Source organism: Pipistrellus hanaki, assembly GCF_964339955.1.
Source record: "Pipistrellus hanaki genome assembly, chromosome: 8".
NCBI lineage: Eukaryota > Metazoa > Chordata > Mammalia > Chiroptera > Vespertilionidae > Pipistrellus > Pipistrellus hanaki.
Genome location: NC_140510.1, coordinates 58,050,205 through 58,075,291, shown reverse-complemented (window position 1 = coordinate 58,075,291; position 25,087 = coordinate 58,050,205). Strand labels below are relative to the sequence as shown.

The 25,087-nt window shown below is 48.9% G+C and overlaps 1 protein-coding gene across 1 annotated transcript in view; it reads left to right on the top strand.

Moving 5' to 3' along the window:
• DGKD (diacylglycerol kinase delta) overlaps positions 1-25,087 on the top strand; it is a 100,250-nt gene that overhangs the window by 63,972 nt on the left and 11,191 nt on the right. Inside the window, 21 exon segments of the mRNA XM_084892479.1 lie at positions 1,265-1,361; positions 1,364-1,431; positions 5,748-5,852; positions 6,107-6,239; positions 7,272-7,378; positions 7,692-7,817; positions 7,941-8,043; positions 8,777-8,939; positions 11,887-11,995; positions 14,119-14,258; positions 15,050-15,137; positions 16,200-16,294; positions 16,401-16,500; positions 16,579-16,852; positions 18,238-18,387; positions 19,132-19,245; positions 20,209-20,305; positions 22,412-22,522; positions 23,274-23,370; positions 23,534-23,641; positions 24,631-24,744. Coding sequence (XP_084748605.1) covers positions 1,265-1,361; positions 1,364-1,431; positions 5,748-5,852; positions 6,107-6,239; positions 7,272-7,378; positions 7,692-7,817; positions 7,941-8,043; positions 8,777-8,939; positions 11,887-11,995; positions 14,119-14,258; positions 15,050-15,137; positions 16,200-16,294; positions 16,401-16,500; positions 16,579-16,852; positions 18,238-18,387; positions 19,132-19,245; positions 20,209-20,305; positions 22,412-22,522; positions 23,274-23,370; positions 23,534-23,641; positions 24,631-24,744 — 2,499 coding nt within the window.

Sequence of the window (25,087 nt, the reverse complement as noted above, 5' to 3'; positions counted from 1 at the left end):
TGTATATATTGTATATCACTTCTCATGGGCATATTTGTAGGGTAAATTTATAGAAGCACTGTTGATAAGACAAAGATTTGCTAGTTTCAACCTGTGTTCTCCATAGGAGTTGTATTAATTCATGCCCCCAGTGTAGCAGGTTACTAGACTATTGTTCTCTACTGGGAAATTAAAAAAAGATGTCTCGCCTCAGCTGGATTGGCTCAGTGAATAGAGCGTGTCTATGGATTGAAGGGTCCCAGGTTCGATTCTGGTCAAGGGAACAAGGGTTGTAGGCTTGATCCCCAGTAGGGGGCATGCAGGAGGTGGCCAGTCAATGGTTCTCTCTCATCATTGATGTTTCTATCTCTCTCTCCCTCTCCCTTCCTCTCTGAAATAAAATATATATATATATATATATATATATATATATATATATATATATATATATATATATTTAACACATTAAGCGCCCAGCCTGTTTTGTCTTCCTATGGAAAGTATAGTGTCAGTCACCAATGACTGACATGGGGCTTAATGTGTTAAAGAAGAAAAAAGGTGACTCAGAATTTTAATTTGCATTTATTTAGTAAGTAAGATTGAGCTCGTGTATTTAAGATCCATTTCTAACACTTTGCTTCAGCATAGTAGAATTGATCATGTTACTGCGGGAGCCGTGGTGGGTCATTCTCGTCCTGTAGTAGTCCGAATATCATTGTGTTTCAGTGTGTCCACTTCTCGGTGCTGGGTGCTTGGGTGTGTGCAGTGCAGGCACTGTCTTGATAAGGATGGCATGTTTGTATTGCTGTTGGGTGTGTGTATGCAGTTCCCGAGCCACAGGGTGAATATAAAGTCAGCTTTACTGTTTTCCACAGTAGTTGGAGCAGACCTTCCCACCAGCAGCGTGTGAGAGTTCAGTGTGTTCCGCATCCTCACCAGTCCTGGATATCTGTCTTTTTAGTGTAGCCACCTTGTGAACATGCTGGGGTTTTACTTTTCACTTTCCAGATGACCTGTGAAGTGGGCACCTTTCCACGTGCCTCTCTGGCCATTTGTGAAACAACTGTGATGAAATAATGGTTCAAGTCTTTTGTTCATTTTTTGTTAGTTGGTCTGCCTTTTTTCTTACTGATTTTTAAGTTCTTTTGCCATCAGGATTCCAGCAAGAGTAAGAATTAAAGTCCACTTACTGCTGGTCTAGCTTGCCTCAGGGAATTATGTGAGAAATGCTTTTTACCATTTCTCTGTTTTCCTTTCTGTTTCCCTCTGTCTCTTGTCCTTCCAGCTTCAAGGCCTGGGGTGTGCTTTCTCTCAAGCTTGTGGGTTTCCATGTGGCTGTCTTGCTCTGTGGTACTACTCTGCTCCTTCCCTTGGTATCAAGTCTGCTATTCCAGCCATGGAGCCTGGCCCGCTGAGCCTGGGATGTCACTGACTTGTCCTGTCACATTCACGGTATTACTCTGGTTTTAATTTGTATTTACATTTTAAGTTGATTTAGTTATGTGACATTTTTTACATTGCAAATTTACTTGAAAAATATAGACCAAAAACATTCTTTGGTCTCCAAAGCTTTTCCTGTGTGAAAGCTCAATTTTAGGGATAGTTCTAGCTTTCTCTCACCATCCTTAGTTTCTAGGAGTTACGATACTGGCTGCAGTCCAAACGAAGGGACACTCTTATTATTCCTTCGAGTGTCTCCTCTGAATCCTGCCTTCTTTTAGTGAATGTGGTGAGCAGCCAGGAGGGAATCACTTGAGGGTCTCTCTCCTGGGTCCTGTCCTGGCTGTTCTGTTCCCAAATCAGGGGACTGAATAGGGAGCCCTGCCCAAGACATCTCTCTTAGAAAGCCTCTCACTTTCCTTTCCTCCTGAGGAGGCCCTCCCAGCCTCACCTGTCTTGCCCTTAGTCCTGGGTATCCGAGGTGTGCAGACTGCCCCTGGTGTCTGGGAGGCTTTTCCTGGGCTGGAGGGCTATGGGGAGGCGGTGGGTGGCTAAGCATGGATTCTGTCTCAGGTGCCAGAGTGTGACTGGAGAGAGGCAGAGACTGCTTTTCTTTCTTTCTTTGTTTCTTTTTGTGTGTGTGTGTGTGTGTGTGTGTGTGTGTGTGTGTGTGTGTGTCAATCCTCTCCTGAGGATATTTTTTTTTCATTGCTTTTCAGAGAGTGTAGAAAGGAGGAGGAGGAGGGGAGAGGAGAGAGAGGGGGGGGGGAGGGAGGGAGGGAGGGAGAGAGAGAGGGAGAGAGAGAGGGGGAGAGAGAGAGAGAGACATCAATGTGAGAGACACACATTGACTGGTTGCCTCCCGCACGCGCCCTGCTGAGACCAATTTTTATTTAGTGGGTGGGAGTCTTCTCTGATGATTCTCATTATCTGGGAGGTGGACTCTTGGCCCCAGAATGGCCTCAGAAAGGTGGGTCCACAGGGAAGGAAGAGCCTGAAATAGCACTGAGAGTGACAGCGGGGAGTGCTTACACGGGAGCACTGTTCTCAGCACTTCGGGGTCCCTGTCTAGAACCTCACAACGGCCGGGGTTATGGGCTCACCATTAGTAGCCCCAGTTTTCACATGAACAGATGGAGGCACAGGGAGGGGAAGTAGCTGTTCCAAGTTGCACAGCTTGTGAGGGCTTTGGACTCAGGATGTGTCCTGAACACTGTGTGTTGGGCCCCGTGCTTGATTCTGTCCACATTTGGTCCCATTTAATCTCATAACAGCCCTGTCAGTTAGCTTTCACCACCCCCCATTTTCAGAAGCGAAAACAACACGAGTCTTCCCAACCAGTCAGTGGCGAGGTCTGAGGCTTCCAACAGGCACAAGTGTTTCTTAAAATAGCTGAAAACCAGGTTCTTAGACATTCATCTGCTGGTCAGTGTTTTCTTCCTGTAAATAGCTACACAGATTGAGGAAATGACATCATTTATCATTTGTTCCATTAAGTCACCATCTTTAAACATAACAGTTTTGTCTGTAACTTGCTATCCAATGGTGCTAGTGCCTATGAAGCTATTCCAGTAACTTCAGCCTGGGGGAGAGAGGGCCCAGAGATCCACCTGCTCAGACCACAGAGCTGAGTTCTGGAATAACATGCACACTTGATCTTGTACAGGTTGTCACGGGAGTAGTGGAAACAAGGCTTAAAATAGAACAGGACATGAAAAATCTCATTGTTCTCTTCTGTAAATACCTTATTGCATAACTCCCAATAAAATCCAAGTTATGCAAAACTGTATTATCTTTTTGAAATTCTATTTATTTTGCTGATAAAAATGTTCAAATATTAAAACTCACACCAGAGTGAATAAAAATAAGTGTTTGCTGCAATTTTATAGTTACTGATGGAAAGTCCTTAAGCACTGACCCAAGGCCATAGTCTGTTGCCCAGCTCTCTTATGGCCTTTTCTGACCAACCTCCAAAGCACCCGTCAGCCCCATTCCCATGATCCGCTTTGTCTTCATGGCACATGTCCCTTTCCGAAATGTCCTGTTTGCTTTGGGTGAGTTCTTTGTGAGCAGGAACCTTGGCTTCTTGTGGTCTTTGAGACACTCAGCAGGTGTTTGGATATAGGCTACATGTGGTGCTTTTGAAGCTTCAGAGACAGTGGCTCCCACCCCCCACCCTCACTTTGGAGGGCACTCACTTCTCCAGTCTTCTGTTTTCTGTCTTTCGGGCTCCCCTCACTTTCCTCTAGCTTCACCTCTTTCTACACCTACCTTTCCTCCCTACGTGTAGTTATCCCAGTTACTTAAAGAATGAACAGCACCGTACATCTGTGACTCAGTTCTGATTATCCCCTTCTCTGGTTAAGCTTTGTGGGTAGTTTATGGAAATCACAGAAGAGATAATCTAACAAAACAGAAATCCAGAAGTTAAATAACAAACTTTATTGGTGAGTCCCTGGGAATGCAGAATGGCCCAGCTCCTGCAGAGGGGAATTTGGCAATAGCTACAAAACAACATATGCATTTACTCTGTCACCGCAATATACTGGTACATATGAAAAGATCTGTGTAAAGGCTGTGCATTTCGGCACCTTTGACTTGCCAAAGGCTTTTCAACAACATAATACCCATTAATTGGAAACGGGTTGAACAGACTGGATACAGCTATAAGGAAACACTGCATGCTGCTAAGGAGTGAGGGCGGTCTTACTCAGAGGGAAAAGCAGAGGTGGAGAAGAGCATCTGTGGTGTGCTACTGTTTTAGAAGGGGGATTGTGTATATATACATGTGTTAGCAAATAACCTTACACATGGAAGGATAAACGGTAGTTTTGTTTATTTATTTTTAGGGTTCCTTTGGCATAGGGAGGGAATCAGGATGGAAGGAAGATACAAAGCTAGACTTTTGAATGTACTGTATTTTGTAGATTTGACTTTGGAACCATGTAGATACTTTATATCATTCTAAAACAAAATTAAGTAAGCCAAACCAGTTTGGCTCAGTGGAAAGAGTGTTGGCCTGTGGACTGGAAGGTCCCAGGTTCGATTCCAGTCAAGGGCATATACTTTGGTTGCGGGCACATCCCCAGTAGGGGGTGTGCAGGAAGCAGCTGATCGATGTTTCTCTCTCATGGATGTTTTTAACTTTCTGTCCCTCTCCCTTCCTCTTTGTAAAAAATCAATAATATATATATATATATATTTTTTTTTAAAAGTAAAAGGCTATAACTTTAAAAAATTTTGATAGACTTGCTCAGTTTTTCTTTTCCCCCCCTTTTAAAAAATAATTTTTAAAACTATATTTTTATTTATTTCAGAGAGGAAGGGAGAAGGGAGAGAGAGAAAGAAAAAAACAATGATGAGAGAGAATCATTGATTGGCTGTCTCCTGCATGCCTCCTACTGGGGATGGAGTCCGAAAACCTTGCATGCTCCCTTGACTGGAATCGAACCAGGGACCCTTCTGTCCAAAGGCCAACATCTATCCATTGAATCAAACCACCTAAGGCCAGTTTTTCTCTATAAAGTTTATATGCTGTTTACTTCAGGAGAACTCTTTCCCCCATCTCTCTGAAAACACTGCATTCTCATCTTTTAAAACTTTGCCAATCTGTTAGGTGAAAAATAATTTGTTATTTTCATTTGCGTTCCCTGATGGCCAGAGTGGTAATCAAGCATCTTTTTATTTGTTTAATAGTCATTTTGTATTTCCTCTGTGAAATGTAAATTTATAGCCTTTTTTTTTCTGTAAGAAAGGTTTCTTCTGTTGGTGTATAAAGATTTTTTTATATGTTGTGGGTATAATTTTTAGTTGCTGATTATTACCAGGTCCGGTTAAGTTGCTCAGGCCCTGCATGCAATAGCTGGCTGTTATTCCATTGCCATGTATTGAAAGGTCTTGTGTGAGAACACTTACATGTGGTTCATGTGAAATGCCCACCCTGTTCTTTGAGTAACTTGGACCAGACTTTCCCTGAACTATGTGAGTGCAGGATGTCACCCTGTGAGTTTAGAACAATAACAGCCGTTTTCTCTTCCTTTAAATTTTTTTCCCTGTGTGCCTGAGTAGTAAGTAGTTCATAAATGTCCACTTAAGTTGGTTTTTGGTGAATATATAACCTAAATATGATTGTCTTTTTGGTTTGAGATTGTTCTTATTTTGTAGTGTTTCAAGATAACCATTTTTATGCTCTATTCGCTTGAATATCTGAATTAAGCAGCTGTTCTTCAATAAAATATTTATGGTGAAAGTAGATTTTTAAGATGTCTTTATCGTTGTTAGCATTTGTATTTTGCTCATGGATTTATTGAATATGTTCCTTTCTTTAGGTTATCACTCCATGTAGGAAACTCATCCTATGTGCTGACAACAGAAAAGAAATGGAAGATTGGATCGCAGCGCTGAAGACTGTCCAGAACAGGGAGCATTTTGAGGTAGAAAGAAACTCCTCTGTTGCCCTTTAATTTGCTGGTCTGGGTGTCTCTCATGTGTGGGTCGTACAGTTCTGGACTTGCGTTCTCAGCATGGTCCTTGTAAATGAAGGTCACCCCATCGTACTGTGACCCTGTCTTTTATAAACCTTCCTCCTCTCCTCCTCTGGATGCTTTATTGATTCCTGTTTAAGTGACCACATTTAAGAATGTCAGAGGTTCACCTTCTCTTTGCTGCCTTTATTTCCTTCTTCCAGCCGACCCAGTACAGCATGGACCACTTCTCAGGGATGCACAATTGGTACGCCTGTTCCCACGCGAGGCCGACCTATTGCAACGTGTGCCGCGAAGCTCTGTCTGGGGTCACGTCCCATGGACTGTCCTGTGAAGGTGTGGACGACGTAATATATGCTGGGAAAGGCGGTCTGACACTAGAGGTCCAAATGTAGTCACCCCACATGGTCAGGAGTGAAGCAATTGCTGTGACCCCACGCTTATTTATTATGCCTGCTGAGGAGTCTTTGATAAGTTCTTTTTTATGGTAATGGGTCAAAGGAAAGAAGGGAGGCAGTAATAAGGTAGAAGAAAGTAGAGGCCACAGAGGGAAGGAGTTGAAACTGTCAGCCCTAGTGTTAGTTATACCCACTCTTGGGGTGAATTGGGTTGTGGATAAATGGATTGAAAGTTGTCTTCTGGATCTAGAGGGCAGGCTTCCAGTGTTTGTGCAGGATCAGAGAAAGGGAAACTGTCATCCTCAGGCCAGATCCCACCTGTCCTGTTTCTATGAGGCTTGCGAGATTTAAAAAGGGTTTTACTTTTTTTTTTTTTTTTTTTAAATACGTTTTTATTGATTTTAGAGAGGAAGGGAGAGGGATAAAGAGATAGAAACATTGATGAGAGAGAAACATAAGTTATCTGCCTCCTACATGGGAATCCAGCTGGGCATCTTCCCTGACTGGGAATCGAACCCATGATCTCTTGGTTTGTGTGTTGATGCTCAATCAACCGAGCCACCACTGGCTGGGCTGGTTTTACATTTTCAAATGGTTGAAAAAAGTGAAAAGATGATGACTGTTTTGTGACACAGAAAATCATGGAATGGACATTTCAGTGTCCATATGTAAAGCATGGTTCATGGCGGTCCTTGGGCTGCAGGGGCAGGATGAGCACTTGGGATAGACAATGAACTGGTTACTCTCTGGCCCTTTCCAGAAGTTCTGCCGACTTCTGGCTATCCTGGGTATCTAGTCTCACTGAGGTCAGTCCCTACATATGTCCCAGTAATTAGTTCATATCACAGGGAGTGCTGTCTGTTCCAGCTGTCCCAGGAAGCCTGGGCAGTTCCACTGGACCATCTCCCCCAGCACCGGAAGCAGCTGCCACGAGTGAGGCTTGAAGGTTCATGTGTTCATTCTCTCACAGTGTGCAAGTTCAAGGCCCACAAACGGTGTGCTGTGCGTGCAACCAATAACTGCAAGTGGACCACACTGGCCTCCATCGGGAAGGACATCATTGAGGATGAGGACGGGGTACGCACAGGGGCACTGGCCAGACTGGTGTGGCTCTCCTCTCTCTTGGTTCTCTGCCTTGAGGTTTTGAGTTGCTCCCATTCTGCATTTGGGGGCTCATTGTGGGCTTTTGTGCTTCCTAACTCTGTCCAGTCCTTGTGAGTCATGCTGTGCCCGGAGTAGGAGTGTAGGTGGGACAACCCTGTTCTCCCTCTGCTTGTGGTGAGAATAGTGTCTTGATTGAAGTCATTTTGGAGCATCTTTGCCCAAGGTCTGTGCCCCTGAGTGGGGTGCTGGGACATGTTCCTAGTGCATGTCTCTGCTTGGTCTGCAGATCGCCATGCCTCACCAGTGGCTGGAAGGAAATCTGCCTGTGAGTGCCAAGTGCACGGTGTGTGACAAGACCTGTGGCAGCGTGCTACGGCTGCAGGACTGGCGCTGCCTGTGGTGCAAGGCCATGGTGAGTGAGCGTGGCCCTCTCCCGAATCCTTCAGTTCCTCATGGGCACAGCCCGTTCCTCTCGCGTGTAGGTTTTATGTGAAGGAGGCCGTGACTCCTTGTAATGCATGGATTCTTATTCCAGGTGCACACGGCGTGTAAGGAATCCTTAGTGACCAAGTGCCCACTGGGCCTGTGTAAAGTGTCGGTCATCCCTCCCACAGCTCTCAACAGCATCGATTCCGATGGTGGGTACCAGGCGCTCTCCTGGCCTATCCCGTTCCTCATGCTCTCCCTCGTGCATTCTCCTTCCTCACTCTAAAAGGCTCTGTTGGTGATTTCGAGATGTGGTGGGAAAGAGGTCAGGCCCGGACATCAGGGGAAAGGACTTACGTACATGGTGGTGAATGGTGTCCTGATGGCAGGCTTAGAACCCGAGGCTGGTACCTTAGTTAAAGGTGATGGATCCAGGAGGTTGTGAGTAGACACCCAGTCAAAGACTCGTGTCTGTCTCTGCTGTGAGCCATTGAGATCATGTGCTCCATCAGCTGGTCTCCATCTAGCAGCAGGTATTAAATAGCACGTGATTTCCTGCTGCTGGCACTTGTCCAGAGCATGTTTGATGATGTATATTAGTAAGTCAAGCATGGCAAACCCTCTGGCAATGAGTTTGCCATGTTTGTAATAAAGGTTGGAAACTGGGGCCCATATCTGGGAGGAAATCAGCTCTTCAGAATTAACGCAAGAGTGAAAGGAAGAGCATTGCAGTGCCCGCTCTTCCTGAAATTTAGAATCCTTATAAATATGAAGTCAGACTGGATGGGCACTCACTTTCTTCTGTAGGGGTAATGGCCGTGTGGAAATGCGCTTATTAACTGCTGGTTCTGTGTAAGTTACAGGGCCCTCAGGTGATTACTTCCTACAGGATCAGGCATGCCCATCTGTCTTTCATACCTCTGTCCTTTTCCATTCGCAATCCAGGCTTCTGGAAGGCCACATGTCCTCCGTCCTGCACAAGCCCCTTGTTAGTCTTCGTCAATTCAAAAAGTGGGGACAACCAGGGCGTGAAGTTCCTCAGAAGATTCAAACAGCTGCTGAACCCTGCCCAGGTTTTTGACCTTATGAACGGAGGGCCACACCTTGGGTAAGCTTGTAAAATAGTTCTTTCTTGGAGTTTATTTTTTTGAAGATAATGCATGTTTATTATTAAAAGATTCAAACATATGTTTTAAAAAAGGAAATAAAGGCCCTGTTTCTTGAACCACCCCCTCCATCCCCAAATTCTACTTGCAGAGGTATCCTCTCAATAGAGTTGGGTGTCCTTCCAGTTTTCAAATGTGTGTTTCAGGCGTGCACACACACTTTTGAACCGAATGCGGCGCGTTGTTGCCTGGCATTGTGCAGTATACTGTTTAAGGGTGTCAGCATGCAATAGCGTGGGCGTTTTCTGAAGTCAGTGGTTACAGACTTGCTTTGTTGCTTTCAGTGGCTGCTTACTACTGGGGAGGCTTTCCTCCAGGGAGGCCAAACAAGAGAGTTTACATTTTGGAGGCATAAGAAGTTGCTCACCTTGCAGGTGTAGTGACACGTGCAGACGTGCGAGGTCCCAAGTAGCTGGAGAGCTGATGTGTCTTCTTTCTAGTGTTGTGCATACTGTAGGTTTGTAGAAAACATTTGCTTCTGTAAACTTTGTCATTTGAACTAATTCCTTCCTCATTTGGAAGCAGCAGTACAAGGTCGGAGCTGTAAGCCTCCTAGCTTGTGAGGGGATGGATCATCAGGGGATTTATAGTGGAAAGTGCTTGGGGGCCTGTTCTCTGGTTTATGTTTTCCGGGAGGGTGTTGTGTTAGGAGCAGGCGCTGCTGTAACAGGAGCTGGGGCGGGTGGGAGGAGAGGATGTGCACATGGGCCCAGGGCCTGATGTGGAGGTGTTCCCATGGCAATAGCTGCTGGAGAAAAATCCCACGGCAACTTTCTAGCCTGCTTCCTCCAGGCAGCACTCCTGAGATATAGGTAGGGGGACTTAGTTAACTGAATGACCAGGAGCATATTCACCATTGCGTTTAGAAAGGAATCTTTCTAGTTAAAAAATGGGGCCAGTGCCCTGAATGGGTATCTCAGTCGATTGGAGCATTGTCCCATACACCAAAAGTTTGCGGGTTCAGACTCTGGGCACATACCTAGGTTTTGGGTTCGATCCCTGGTTGGGTGCATATGGGAGGCAACCTATTGATGTTTCTCTCTTTCTCTCTTCTCTCTGAAAGCAATAGACATATTCTCAGGTGAGGATTAAAAAAGGAGGGGGGTTCAGTGAAGGAATCAGACAGCCCTTGTCCTGATATACTGAACAGGTTCACTCTGCGAGGCGCTGGAGTGTTGGACGAATGCTGTGAATGGCTTTGGGCAGGGAACTTGAGAAGAACCAGATATTCCTTGGCTGCATGCAGACCCGTGTTTGGGTGGTATTGCACAGGAGACAGGATGGCGTAGGGGGCCCCACAAAGGCACAGGGGCAATTGGTTTAGGAAACTCTAATTTCTGGGAAGCAGGTTCCATTCCACACTTTATAAACAAACTTAGGCACATTGTTTCACTTTTTTGACAACTGTCCTTGGAGAGCAGGAGGCCTGGGAGAGGTCAGTGTTCTCAGAGGCAGCCTTGATGCTTCAGAATCTCACGTATGTTTTTTTCCCCTGAGCCACGTGTGTCCCTCATTCCCTTTTGTCTTTCCAGGACACCCTCTGGCTCAGATTCAGCTAGATGGAAGGCCTACTATGGCGGGCCTCTGCCTGCCAGGAGTGCAGCACATGGACAGATAGTCAAGGTCACATGGCAGCATGTCTGTCACCATGACAGGGGAGGCATGCAGATTCTTTGGGAACCCAGAGGAATTTATAAATCAAATTGGGATTTCTCAGTTTCTTCCTGAGCCAGTGTTTGAGGAGAATTGGTGTCATGGCAGGGAGGGAGGTTTGGAGCCTGCTGGGCAGAAGATGCTGTGGGTGCCCAGAGGTGAGAAGACAGTGGGATGGCAGCTGCTGGCCAGGGAGGGTTGTAGGTGCTGGCCAAGGGGTTTGAACCTTTCCTGGAAACAAGCAGCAAATTCTTAAAGTGAGACACTGGACAAGACTTGTTTTGGGAAGATCATACTGGTAGCAATTGGAGGTATCCGCAGGAGACGTGAGCTGGGGAGAAGGCTCTTGTAGTGATTATCAGAGAAGCAGCGGTGGACGGGACAGCAGGGTTGGCCTGGTGACTGTTTTGATGGTAGCTCTGCTATTTTCCAAGGAGGGGAACCTAGGACACCCTTGTGACTCTTTTGGTAGACAAGTGCATGTGTTGTTCTTCAGGAAAGTCTGGAGGTCATGGTTTGTAGGGGTGTCGAACTCAATCAGAGAAGGGGCCAAAATCTAAAATCCAGCCTAAATCACGGGCCGAATGGTTTACTGAACAGTCATAAACTGACAATGTCATAAACTGACAGCGGAGTGCAGTGATGACAGCGCGGTGCGGGCCACATTGCAAGGCCTGGCGGGCTGGATTTGGCCCGCGGGCCTTGCGTTTGACACATGTGGTTTAGGGTCATGGTCATCAGCATATGTGTGGTCTCTGAAGCCCAACTTGAGCCAGGCCACTCAGGAAGTGGGTGAGGAATGAGCAGAGGGGCAGGTGACCCTGCGAGGGGCAGGTGACCACGAAGAGCACGGGAAGGAGATGGAGGTGGGTTACGCGGGGAGGAGGGATGGGTCACACCACCTGGAGGATGCAGCGGCCCAGTGGGGAAGATAAAGTGGACATAATGGTGCTTCTTGGGCTCCTCAGCTGCCCATGCAGGTGCTGGCTGCGTGTGGGGACTAGGCGGGTGGAGAATGGCACAGAGGCCCCCGGTGGGAGGCTTTTGCTCTGAGGTGCCCAGTGGCCCCAGCAGGCCGAGCCTGAGCACCTAGGCTCTTCCTCTGAGGGACTTAATTGCAGGAGAAGGTACAGGTCACTGTGAGGACCACACACGGGGTCCCTCACCCAGGACTGACTGGCCATCGTTTGTCATTTAGAATGTACCTCATTTCATTACATTCTCTTTTCTTTGCAGCTTACGCTTATTCCAGAAGTTTGATACATTCCGGATTCTGGTTTGTGGTGGGGACGGCAGTGTTGGCTGGGTCCTCTCTGAAATTGACAGCCTCAATCTTCACAAACAGGTGCCTGAATCTGGAGGAGCCCAGGCCCGGGAATGGGGTGGGGTGGGAGAGAAGCTGGGCTGTCTTGGGTGACACTCCATGTCCCTTGGAGTACTTTTCCCAGGGAGGGGCCAGCAAAGGTCTGGGAGGGAAGAGCTGGTAGCTCAATAGCATCATGGGGCCGGGAGCTGGGGCTGGGGCTGGGACGGGAACAGGAACTTTACAGCTAGAAGTAAAGGTACGACCTTTTTGTCTACTTAGTTGGGCGAAAACGAAAAAGATGAACAGTGGATAGGTGTGGAAAGGAGAGTTTTTTTGTGGCATCGGGAAATGAGATTGGTGCAGTCTGGAAGGATAGCAGTGTGGCAGTACAGATCAGAGTCTAAATGTTGGACGCTCTTTGAAAGAGACACAGTTGGGAAAGGGTCTGTATGGTTTTCACCAGTGGTCTTTATGAATGCCCAGGTAGGGGATCATCAGTGGGGGGAGTGAGAAGCTCGGTGCTGGCAAAGCTTTGCCCAGCGGGAAGCCACCGGCAGATCTCCACTTACCGCCATGGGGTGAGCACAAGATGCCACAACATGCTGATTTATAAAATGCAGGAACGGAACAGGGTGATATGAGTCCATTGTTGATAGAGAGAGGTCCAAGGGACCCTAATTGTGACTTGCAGTTCCAGTAAGTCTATTTCTGTCCCTTCCTACTCTCTAGCATATGTCTTATTTTTATTTCTTTATTACTGTTGAAATAAAACATCTCAATTAACTGTGAATTTATTTTTCCAAATATTTTTATTGATTTCATAGAGGAAGAGATGGGGGCGGGGGAGAGAGAAAAACATCAGTGATGAGAGAGAATCATTGATTGGCTGCCTTCTGCATGCCCCACCTGGCAAATGCCATGACTGGGAATCGAACTGACAACTCCTGGTTCATAGATCGATGTTTAATCACTGAACCTCGCTAGTCGGCTAACCATGACTTTTTAAATGAGTTACCTGTTTATGTTCCTTGCCTACATTTCAGTTGGGGTATTTGCCTTTTAAAAAATTAAAACGATTTTAATTTTTAAAGGTTATATTATATTGGGGATGTAAACTCTTTTTGTCGGTGATATTTTTTCCTACTTTGCCATTTGCTTTCAACATACCTTTTTTTCCAGATCTTCTACCTGATTCTCAGGTGGGGTGGACTGTTCTTAGGCATTTTTTAGCCTCGGGTATTAAAATGATACAAATTGGACAGTGAACTCTCCATCAAGGCCACTTGCTCAGGAAAGAAAATGCTTCCCTCTAGTGGTAAAGTTAGAGAACAACACTTAAGTCCTGTGTTCTGTTGACTTCTAGGATGATCTACAAGTTTGTCACTAATCAGGAAGGCAGGTTTCATCCACTCAGTTGAGTTCAGTGAGCATTGTCTCCTTCAGCTTCTCTGTGGCACTCGAGTCTCTGGTCAGCCTATCTTTCCTCTAGCTTTCCTCGGTGTTTCTTGTCTTCCTGGCTGCCCCTTCCCACCTCAAGCCCAACATTTCCAGCACTGAGCACACCACTCAGCCCTGCCTGCCCCCCATTTCTTTCCTTAGAATCTGAAAATTATCATCCACCAGACATCCAAGCCAGAGATTTGGCAGTTGATCATTCTTGATTCTTCCCTTGTCCTCCCTCCTCATTTCTATTGTACTTAGTTGCTAGGCTCAGTCCTGCTACCCCAGAGTGTCTGTGCTAGCCCCTGTGTGCGACCCACAGGTTGAGAACCGCTAGCAGGGTCACCTAAGACCACTGGAGAACACAGATGTTTACATTACCATTCATTAACAGTAGCAAAATTGCAATTATGCAGTAGCAAGGAAGATAATTTTATGGTTTGGGGTCACCACAACATGAGGAACTGTATGTATTAAAGGGCTGCAGCGTTAGAAAGGCTGAGAACCACTGTGCTAGAGGGCAGTCAAAATGTAGCAACATGTGAGATGCGGCCCGTGGGAGACGGAGGACTTTTCTGTGGGGTTAGAAAGGCTGTGGGCTCCGTGGCTCTGCCTGAAATGGAAGCCCCACCCCTTTTGGAACAGGTCTCTTCCACTGAGGTCAGCCACCATTTCAGCAGAGGAGGGCTCTCAGTGCTGTGTCTTCCTCCTGTGTCTTGCAGTGTCAGCTGGGCGTGCTGCCCCTGGGCACGGGGAACGACCTGGCGCGCGTGCTGGGCTGGGGCTCAGCCTGTGATGATGACACCCAGCTCCCTCAGATCCTGGAGAAGCTGGAAAGAGCCAGCACCAAGATGCTGGACAGGTGAGTGGGGCGCAGTCTCCGCTGCTCCACACGAGCTGGTCAGAGACAGGGAACCTGGGCCAGCTGTTCTCACCGGATCCCAGGGAACCGTAGGCCTTTGACAAACAAGTGTAAAAATTTGACCTGAGCTGGAATTCTTTTTTCCTGGGAGTTCTTAAGTTTTGACCAGGATTATGGAAAGAATAACAGACAGGTTATGAACTGAGTGATGAGGTCTTCTGTTGAGGCCAAGCCTGATCCACTGGGGCTGTTAAAGAAGGTGGCGCTGTCCCTTTCAGGCATTGCGGCCATCATCTGACGCCTGTCAGCAGAGTGCTCGTTATCCATAATTGAGCAATCCCATTTTCTCATATTCTGTTCCCTGAAGGATCTTAAGTATTGGATAGTCTCTGTGTGTTTAAGAATTTTTTGGCATCCTTCTTGGGTGAACTGCTTTTAGTTCTGACTCATGTCTGAAATCCTGCTAACCAGAGCCTGTGGTGGATTGGTGTCGTGAAAATGCTCATGTTCGTCACGATCCTGTGGTTGTCATGAGCAGGTTTGATCACGCATCCACTCAGCTGCCCTCTCATGTAGTGCATTTGATGAAGTGAGGAGCAGGCTGCTGGCTTTCTCTTCCACTAGTGGAGCCATAGTGACTTATTGGTGTAGCATTTGTACACAAGCTAACATAAAGGACTTACAGATGAAGTTAGAATTGTTGTAAGGTCAGGTCTCCAGGTCACAAGGAGGGAGGTGCAGGGCCTGCCTGGGAGGCGGAGCAACCTGCTGGGAGCTGCCTTTGTGTGCAGGTGGAGTGTCATGGCGTACGAGACTAAACTGCCCCGGCAGGCCTCCTCTTCTACCGTCGTCACTGAGGACTTCAGCGAGGGTTCCGAGGTATTTTCCGGTTACCTCCCCTCCCCTGCACCCCCAGTGTTCTCATGCCCAGCCCTAGGCTAGACCAGAAGTTTAGGATCAGCTCAAGGTTTAGGTGGAGCCACACAGACTCTGACCTCCCAGGCTTTGGGTCACCTGGAGGCTTCCCAGTTGTCATTAGAATTTGGGGCCTTTGTGTTGACAGTTCCCTAGGAACTCCCACCCTCCCTGCACCTGCTGCTGCCCCATCATCCTCCACATTGCCTCCCTTTGCAGCTGGCTGTGCCAGTTCAATCATTCACTCTTCTTTTTGTTTTATGGCTATTATGTCTTAATAGTTCTTAAGGGCCTAAACTTTGCCTTCCTTATTTTATATCCTGCAATAGTGCAGTCCTGGCACATAGCTGTGCTCATGCCCACTGGGCAAGCTAGCTGCTGGCTGAGCAGGAGAGAGAACTCTGCAGGGGCCATCTAGGTCAGTGGTCAGCAAACTGGCCCCAAACCACATCTTCCTGGATCTGCTTTGACATGACCTGTGTGCAGAGGATGGTCTGTACCTTTCAAGAGAGGAAGACTGTGCTATCTAGCTGATAGTAAAGTTTGCTGACCCTGGGCTAGCGCCTAGAGTGGGCCATTACACAGCATCAGATCTCCCACTGCAGCAGGCAGAGATGAGTAGGAAAGGGGGAACTTATATTGAGAGAAGGAGATGGGCCAGGCGACATTCCCAACCAGGTAGACAGATGTGTTGTCTGCTGTGACTGGAACCTAAATTAAGGAGTGTTGCTTACGGAAACAAGATAGAAGATCCTAGTTCCTAGCCAGGCTGCTGGTGGTGAATCTCAGACTAAAGGACAAAGAAGCATGAGGTATTTGTAAGTCTTTATCAAAACACGCTCTTTTTTGTTAAGGCCCATCTGTCCACATCCGGATGAAGCCTTTGAAATCTTTCAGATAACACTGGCAGGTCTCAGATTGTTGAAGGAAGTGAGCTGAGGCCCGGCTAGTGGGGGCAGTGGGTGAGGAATTCACTGGGTGAACTTGTACCTACAATGATCCCTCCCTGTTTTGGGATACTTCTAGGTACAGCAAATTCTCTTCTATGAAGATTCGGTTGCGGCCCATCTTTCTAAAATCCTGACTTCTGACCAGCACTCGGTGGTGATCTCATCGGCAAAGTGAGTGCCAGCTGCCTCGGGGGAACCAGGGGTCCAGCACACAGGGTGTCCAGTTTGCAGCCAGGACTGTCTCTCTAGAAGCTTCTGTCTGCGTTTTCTCCCACAGAGTGCTCTGTGAGACGGTGAAGGACTTTGTGGCTCGAGTGGGAAAGGCCTATGAGAAGACGACTGAGAGCTCAGAGGAGTCTGAGGTCATGGCCAAGAAGGTCTGTTCCCTGGGCCCCTGCCTGGGAGGGTGTCAGGATGAGAGGCACTCCATTCCACTTTATTTGTTTCTTGTCCAGTGCTCTGTCCTAAAAGAGAAGTTGGATTCTCTTCTCAAGACCTTGGACGATGAGTCCCAGGCCTCGTCCTCTCTGCCCACCCCACCACCCACCATTGCTGAGGAGGCAGAAGATGGAGACGGAACGGGCAGCAGCTGTGGGTCAACTGTGGACCGCTCGATGGGGTCAGCGTGTCCAGCCCGGCCACAGATATTCAGGCCTCGGGAACAGCTCATGCTGAGAGCCAATAGCCTGAAGAAGGCGATTCGTCAGATCATAGAACACACAGAAAAAGGTAGCTGGTCTCTTAATGACGAGGGAGCTTTCTTCAGGCAAGTGCTGGGCAGCCCAGTTTCCTCTGAACGTGGTGCTGGAAAGGCATCCACCTTGTAGGTTAAAGCCTGATAGCCCAAGGTCACTTTCTGCTTATGCAGCTTATCTCCGGCCTGCCTGACAGGAGGCAGCACCTCCTACCTGAGCGTGTGTCCGCAGCGCGTCTCCCTGCTCACCTACTGGGTCTGATGTAAACACTGGAAAGAGAACCCAGGGATCCAGAAGGTGAAAGCAGAGCTGGAGGGCGCCCCTCGCTGGTGAAAGGTGCTCATGGACATACACAGTGGGCTCCTTGGAGAAACTGATCCCTGAATAGGGAGCCCACTCCCTAGAAGGGAGCTAACCTGCGGAACTGGGCCCAACCTTGGGTCAGCCCTACAGGATGTGTCCTATCCAGTTGGAGGAGGGGCTGCCCTGGGGGTGTGTGTTCTAAGAGAGCCATGGTGCTTAGATCTGAGGTGCTCTTAGGACACCTGGAGAGGTGGGGCCCATCCATCAAGTCAGTGGACAGAGAGAGATTGGAGGTTGGCGAAGCCCAGGGAAGTGGTTAGAGAAATGGGGTGGGGGGGACCATGTACACCATGGTATCTGAGTCAGGACTGCTTCAGTGGAGGAGGGTGCCCAGGGCCTGGGCAGGTCATTGGCCTGGTGTGCTGACTTCCCACCATCAGCCTGGGGCCTGGGAGAGGTAAATAGATCACATAGGACAAAGATTTGCCTGGCTAGTCACTCCCTTTCTCCAGATTCGGTTTGCTAAGCTTAGATGAGAATGCTGAAAAACCACATTGACCTGTGAACTTTATTGCCTCCAACCTTCTGGGACCTCCAGATCGCTCCTCAGCAAATTTTTTCTTATCTTGGATCTGCCTTGTCTCTCATTACCCTCAGAAGCCATTTCACATGTCCACACCCTTCAGACGCTTTCCTAGCCCTCACCTTTTCACTCTGAGCAGATCAGCTTGCTGCTTGCTTCCATGAGAAAATAAGTTGTGACCTCCTACCTATATACTGGTGGGTGCACAAGGTGGGGGTCCTCATCACATCTCCCAGGGCTGCTCTAGGCTCTCAGTCCTTCACTCATCCTCCTTCCACATCCTCAGCTTCTGGGCCCTCCTCCCCAGCCAGCTGGCACGCATGCCCGGTGCCCATGGTGCTTGTAGTGTGCTAGGCCCAGGGGGACAGTGGGAGTGAGGTGGGAACTTTAGGTTTAATCTGCAGCCAAGGGGACATTTGAAGGAAAATCAAATTGGTAGGCGAAGAGGGGAGTCTGTTCACAGGACCTCCATCAGCCTGGCCTTGCCTGTGGTAATGTCCTTGGGCTGAGCTACGGACGTTCTTTCCTTGCAGCTGTCGATGAGCAGAATGCCCAGACCCAAGAGCAGGAGATGATCGTCTTAGGTCTCTCTGAGTCAGAGGAGAAAAAGGACCTGAAGTCAGAGGACACGGTGTGCCACAGTGAGAGCTGCGGGGTTGCCAAGCATAGAAGCCTCCGCAAAGGTACAGCCATCAGCCGGGGTGCCCTCAGTCCTGCGTTCGGGCCTGGCACTCAGAAAGCTTGTCAAGGAAGTGTCGGGGCAGTGCTCGTTCATTGCTCTGGCCACGTACAGGGCCTTTCCCTGTGCCGCATGCTGTGCGCGGTTTGTCAGGTGGCAGGTGGGAGGGGTGCTGGGGAGTGGGGAGCCTTGCTGCTGAGGAGTGTGCTTTCTTCAGAACCTCTCTGTGCCCCAGACCCAATAGGGCCCAGAACCTTCCTGGGTACCCCTCAGAACTTCCTGGCTGCAGCCAGCCAAATGCCATGCACATACGAAATTTGTTCCAGCCAGAGCCAGCGTGGCCTGGCATTTTGGTCAGGGCATCACCAACCTCACGGTCACCTTCCTGTGCACCGTATCTGTCCTGGAGCAGCACAGGCTCTGGGTGTGGAGGATGGCTCAGAGGTATCTGCCTCAGAGTTCACTCCATGGTCATTACCACTTAGAACTCCACTTGGCATGGGCCCTAAGTGTGAGTAGGGTCTGGTCCCTCTGTGCCTTGTCCCAGCCTCACCCTCTTGAAGACATTCAGACCCACTGGCCTCTCGTCCCCTCTTTGTCTCTCTCTGGGCCTCTTTCTTTACCTCACCAGCTCCACCTGGGCTGACCAGTGGCTTTTAAGCTCCTCACTTCCCCGGCCCCTCCACCTGGCATTTCTCTAATGAACTTCTCCAGTAGTCAGTCACGGCTTTGTGTCCTGTTTTTATAGTTTCCAAGTCCCCATGTGAGAAGCTGATCAGCAAAGGGAGTTCTGCCTCTCTTCCTCCCCAGTCAGGAAACCGGGATGGCCTCCCAGCGCTGAACACAAAGATCCTCTTCCCGAGTGAGTGTCCCCACCCCGTGCGGGCACAGTGGTGAGCTTCTGTGGGAGGGTGTCAGGCCTCGCTTTGCCCGGCACTGGGTCTGTCCTCCAAGAGTCTATAGCTCCTTGGAAAGTAGATAGAATTCAGAGTTAGGTCAGGGCATGAAAGTGCTCTTATTCATTACAAAGGGCAGGTGGCACCCAGATCGCCTCAGAGGTGGGGGCGGGGCTCCAGGAAGGCAGTGGAGCAGGCAAAATAGTTGTCCTGAGTGAATGAGGAAGGTGGGCAGGCTGTGGTGGGACTGAGAGTCGTGCTGCTGTTTCTTCCATGATTGCAGCAGGAGCAGCTAGCCGGCGGGGGGCTGGCCCTGTCCTCTTCCCTGCTCTGCTTTCATTTTGCCTGGGATGGAGTGTAGGCAACTCCTGCTGCTGCTTCCCCCAAGGGAGTGGTGACAGAACTTGTCTTCATAGGAAGGAATGCCACAAGGGGTTGAAATTGCCAGTAAGACTCCCTTAACCAGCTTCAGGTAGAGTCCGGAGGTCTCCTAGCCACACCATCTACTCCTATAAGTGATTTGTCAATTTCTAGAGAATCTCCACTGAATAGAAAGAAAATTCTAGAAGCCCTTGGGAAATGAGCCCTCTGAAATGAGCATTTGGGTAGCTAGTGATAAAGATATTACTGGATGCATGGGTGGGCAGAACGTTCAAAAACAGGTTTCATCTCTACCTTAATGTGTGATTTAAAGATTTTAAATTGCTGCAGGCCGCTCGAAGGTGTTTATTTCTCATGAATGCAGCCTTCCAAAGCTGGACGCCTGGGCTCTAAGATTAGTCGTACGAAGAGCTCATTCTGGCGGAGCTTTTTATACATTTAATGAGGACTGTCTTCACAAGCCATTTCTGTATGTGTCTCACAGGTGCTGATTGCTGTCACCAGTATGTTCGCTTTTGTTTCATGACTCTGGGTTGTCTCCCTCACAGATGTTCGTGCGGGGATGTCTGGTTCCTTGCCTGGCGGTTCAGTTATCAGTCGCTTGTTAATTAATGCTGATCCCTTCAACTCCGAACCAGAAAACCTGTGAGTGTGGCATGAACCAAGGGGGCACGTTGGTAAAGAATGCTGGAGCCTGGAAAGTGATTGGTATTGACTAGAGTAATTTGTGAGCAGTTGACTAGGGGATCCCCTTCCAGCTGGTGTCAGCTGATAAGGAAAGACTCAGCTAAGGAGTGTGGGTGGAAAGTTCCTGTGATGGGACGATGGGATGATGGGACATAGCCTGTTAGGAACTTGTTCTTCATTATCACTGTTTGGTAACCTTGGCTGACCCTGTGTTGGTGCCTCTTCCTGACTATCTCCCCCTGCCGCCCACTGTTCTGCTGCTTTCTCCTGCGGTCTGCTCCATTAGAGCTGCAGTCACAGGTCCCTGGGCTGGAAGCTCCTGGCGATCCCCAGGGAGACGCTGTCCTGGCTGAGATGTGTGGGGAGGAGCTGCTTTGTGCTCCCGCACTGTGTCCTCTGTCCCTGGACTGAGGCCGTGAGGACTGTGGACAGCAGTTCAGTTGAATCTGTTCCTGTGTGTGTACACGCCATTGCAGACACAGATGGTGTTTGAAAACCCATTCTTCTAGGTTTTCCTTTCTGCCTGCTGATGGCAAGTTCTGGGCAGTTAGCATCGGTGGCAGTTGGTTAAGTTGCCAGCCATGTGTTTGGTGTGTGGGGTGGGGGAGAGCCATTAAGAAATGTGTGGTTTACAGAAGCTCTGGGTTTTGGGAAGGTGAAGCTGGAAGTATGGAGAGTGTCAGTCCTGCCACGCCGGTTTGCCAGGGAGCTGCCTCTGTTGGACACCTGCTGCCACGTTCTGGCCTGCCCAATGCTTGGGCATCCCGTCTAGGACCTGCCACTGCCACCTACCGGCCTGTCTGCTCCTCACTCCAGGCCCCAGGGCTGCCTGGGCTCTTGTTTTGACCTTTCCTGATAATTCATTGAAAAGGCCAGAGCTATTTTCTTCCTGTGAGCAGTGCCCTGGATATTTTGTTTGTTTTCTTAATCTGAGATTTCTGAGGTTCCAAGTCTGGCAGCCACAGCCATTGGTCTTTGTTTTCTCCTCTTCTGACTGGAGAGACTTCTCCTTCACCTAGGGCAGTGGTCGGCAAACTGTGGCTCACGAGCCACATATGGCTCTTTGGCCCCTTGAATGTGGCTCTTCCAAAAAATAACACGTGCGGATGCACATGTTCAGTGCGATTGAAACTTTGTGGCCCCTGCGCAGAAGTCAGTTTTCGGCTCTCAAAAGAAATTTTAATCATTTTACTGTTGATATTTGGCTCTATTGACTAATGAGTTTGCCGACCACTGACCTAGGGAGACCAAAGCTGCTTTCCTCCTCCACCCAGGCTGAGCACCAGGTTGTTCCCTGGCACACTAGGACCTGGTCATTCTGCCTTTGCTGCCATGGCCTTCTGTGGCCTGCCTAGCCACTTCCCAGGTCCCTGCAGCCCTGCTTCCTCCAGGCCCTGGCAACACTGTGTTCAGTGAAGGGAGCCAGGCTCAAGGGCCCCATGTTTTGGGACCCATTTCTATGAAATGTCCAGAGGAGGCGGATCCATGGAGATAAGTAGATTAGTGGTTGTTGGGGGCTTGGGAAGGGTTGAGAGTGCTGGCTGACGGTATGAGCTTTCTTTTTCGGGTGATACAGTAATTCTGAAATTGATTGTAGTGATGGTTATATGACTTTGTGATTACATTAAAATTGTATTGTAGCCCTTGCTGGTTTGGCTCAGTGGATAGATGGTCGGCTCACAGACTGAAGGGTCTCATGTTTGATCTGGTCAAGGACATATACCTCAGTTGCAGGCTCTGTCTGTGGCCCTGGTCGGGGTTTGTGTGGGAGGCAACCAATCGATGTGTGTCTCTTACAGCGATATCTACCCCCCCCCCCCCCAACACTCTCTAATCAAATGGAAAAATATCCTCTGGTGAGGATTAACAAAGCAAAACAAAAAAACAGCCTCCAAAATTGCATTGTACATTTTAAGTGAGTAAACTATATAGTATATGATTTCTCAACACTGTTACCTAAAATAATAATAATTTTAAAAAATAAAATAAGAAATAGAGTTTGCCCTCAGGAAGAACTGGTAGAGGTTGGGAAGCTGCTAAGTTGCTCTGAAACCCCTTTTGCAGAGAGTATTATACCGAGAAATGTGTCATGAACAATTACTTTGGCATTGGCCTGGATGCGAAGATATCTCTGGACTTCAACAACAAGCGTGATGAGCACCCGGAGAAGTGCAGGTGGGTGACACCTGTGTGCACACCTGTCCTCAAGTCTTCTCATTTCTCCTGGTCAGTAAGGTGATTTTTGGAGTCAGCAGGTAAAAGGATGTACAGTTTGCTACCTGAATGCCTTGTGTCTACAAATGGAGGTGCTTTCAAAGGTGGATGGAAGCAAGTGGAAGTCCCAGAGGCCAGCCTGGAGGAGGCTTGCCCAAGGGTTGTCCAGGTTTGGGCAGATTCAGCATAAGAAAGCGAGAGACCCCAGTCAATGGGAAGAGGAGACTCATAAGTCTGTGAGGTTACTGTACAGGGGCAGGTTACACAAAGTGTGCTAAGAAGTGGAAGTGGACAGTGTGTCAGGAGATGGCAGGCTGGTTATTCCACCTGTAAATTGCACACCCAGAAAAGACAAACACCCAGCAGCGTTGATCACCAGCCCGTACAGATGTGCTTTTCAAATGTCGTATGGTAAACATAATTTTATAGTCAGAAAAGCTCATGGTTTATAACATCTTTGTGAAGTTTTACCTTTTAGGGTATGATTACCTTCTTGAGAAATACTACTTTTCCTGTCAATAAACGTATCTCTGTGCTTACCTTTTATAGATACTAGCAGGGGCTCTCCTTCCTTAAGGGGTCTCTGTCGCAGGGAATCGCAGAGTCTCACCCTTTTGTGATCTGATGCCACCCCATACTTTTTTTTAGCAATGACTATAGTTAACTAGAAAGAAAGTCACGGCCCCCGTCCATTCTGTGATTCCTTCTCCAGGAGCCGAACCAAGAACATGATGTGGTATGGGGTGCTTGGGACCAAAGAGCTGCTGCACAGGACCTACAAGAACCTGGAGCAAAAGGTCCTGCTGGAGGTGAGCCGGAGGGCCTCCTGTTGGCGCTGCTCCCTGCGGACCCCGCGGTGGGAGGGAAGCCGCTCACTGTGGGCCTCCTCGGCCCTTGGGCGGGTTGCCTGTGAGGAAGGACTGGTTGATGCCTGAATCTCTCCTTTCCTTGTCCTCCTTCTCCACTGCTCAGTGTGATGGGCGGCCCATCCCGCTCCCCAGTCTCCAAGGAATTGCTGTCCTCAATATTCCCAGCTATGCCGGAGGGACCAACTTCTGGGGAGGCACCAAGGAAGATGATGTATGTGCAGGGGTTCTGGGTAACATGGGCCTGAACTTGGGGGCAGAGAGGGCAGTGACCAGAGAGGCAGCCCCTTCAAGGAGCACTAGCCACTTGGGGCCCTGATAGAGCATCAGCACTCGGGATGCTCTGTCAGTGATGCAGAGGGATAAATGCACCCCACCTTTCTTGTACTGGCAGGATGGGTACCGTGGAGAGCAAGACAGGTGGTGTCTCCTGCTCATGAGAAGGGAGGCTGAGTAGAAAAGATGTGGCCAGAGGCATAGGTGTGATGCAGAAGCTAGACCCAACCCTGGCTTCTAGGAGGAGAGGACATCTATGTTGAGGCCCAAAGAATGATTTGGGGTCAGCCAGGTCAGGTGTAGTGTTGGGGTAGGGAAGAAGAGGAAGGAGGCTGTTCCACGCAGAGGGAGCAGCAGATGGTAGGCTTAGTGGTTAGATAATGACACGGGGCAGAAGTTGTCTGATGGCACTGTGCAGCGGGTGGGGTGCAGAGAAGTTAGAGTTCATACAGGGCTGTGTAAGCCAGGGGATAACTTTGGAATTTATGCTGAGAACTCTGGGAGGCAGTGGTAGGTTTTAACCAGGGGCATGGCTTCCTTGGTACATAAGAGCTAGTAAAAATAGTTAACACTAATTGGACACTTCAGATGTGCTGGTCACTCCTCTGTGTCAGTCCTCGTAACAACACCTTGAGGCATGTACCAGTATTATCCCACTTTACAGATGAGGAAACTGAGGAACAGGGTAATGAAGTGACTTGTCAGGGTCACAAGGCTAGTAACTGGCAGATCCGGATTTGATCCTAGGCAGCTTGGTTTCTGGATCTTAGTAACAGGTTCATACTGTAGCTGCCTCTTCAGTTAGGCTGCATCACCTCCTTGTAAGGGCCTGTCTGCTTTTACCAGTGCAGCAGCCCTCACAGGGAGAAGTATGTGGTGTGTGTTCAAGAAGTGGGACCCCACGTCAGCTCTGCCTCCACCTTTCAGACTTTCGCAGCTCCGTCCTTTGATGATAAGATCTTGGAGGTGGTAGCTGTGTTTGGCAGTATGCAGATGGCTGTCTCTCGGGTCATTAAGTTGCAGCATCACCGGATTGCCCAGGTACTGGCTGTGGTCCTGGAGGCAGGGAGAGCCGGGGAGGTGGTCTCAGGGAGAGCAGGACCTGGCCTAGAACCAGTCTTGACACCGCACTCTCCCCCATACATGTGTCCTGGTGCAGAGCCCAGGAGAATGGGTGCTGAAATTGGGGCCAATTAGCACCCAGCCTGAGCTCCCTGCCCTGACTTTTTCTGGAGGTGCCCCCTGTGTACCCCTCGTGCTGAGGTGGGATGAGATGAGACGGGCGTGGCCTGGACTTTCAGAAGTAGCAGCTTGTGCTTGGGAACACAGGCCGAGCATATACGGCCGGTGGAGAACGGGCAGCCTCGCCGAGCTGCTCTGAGGC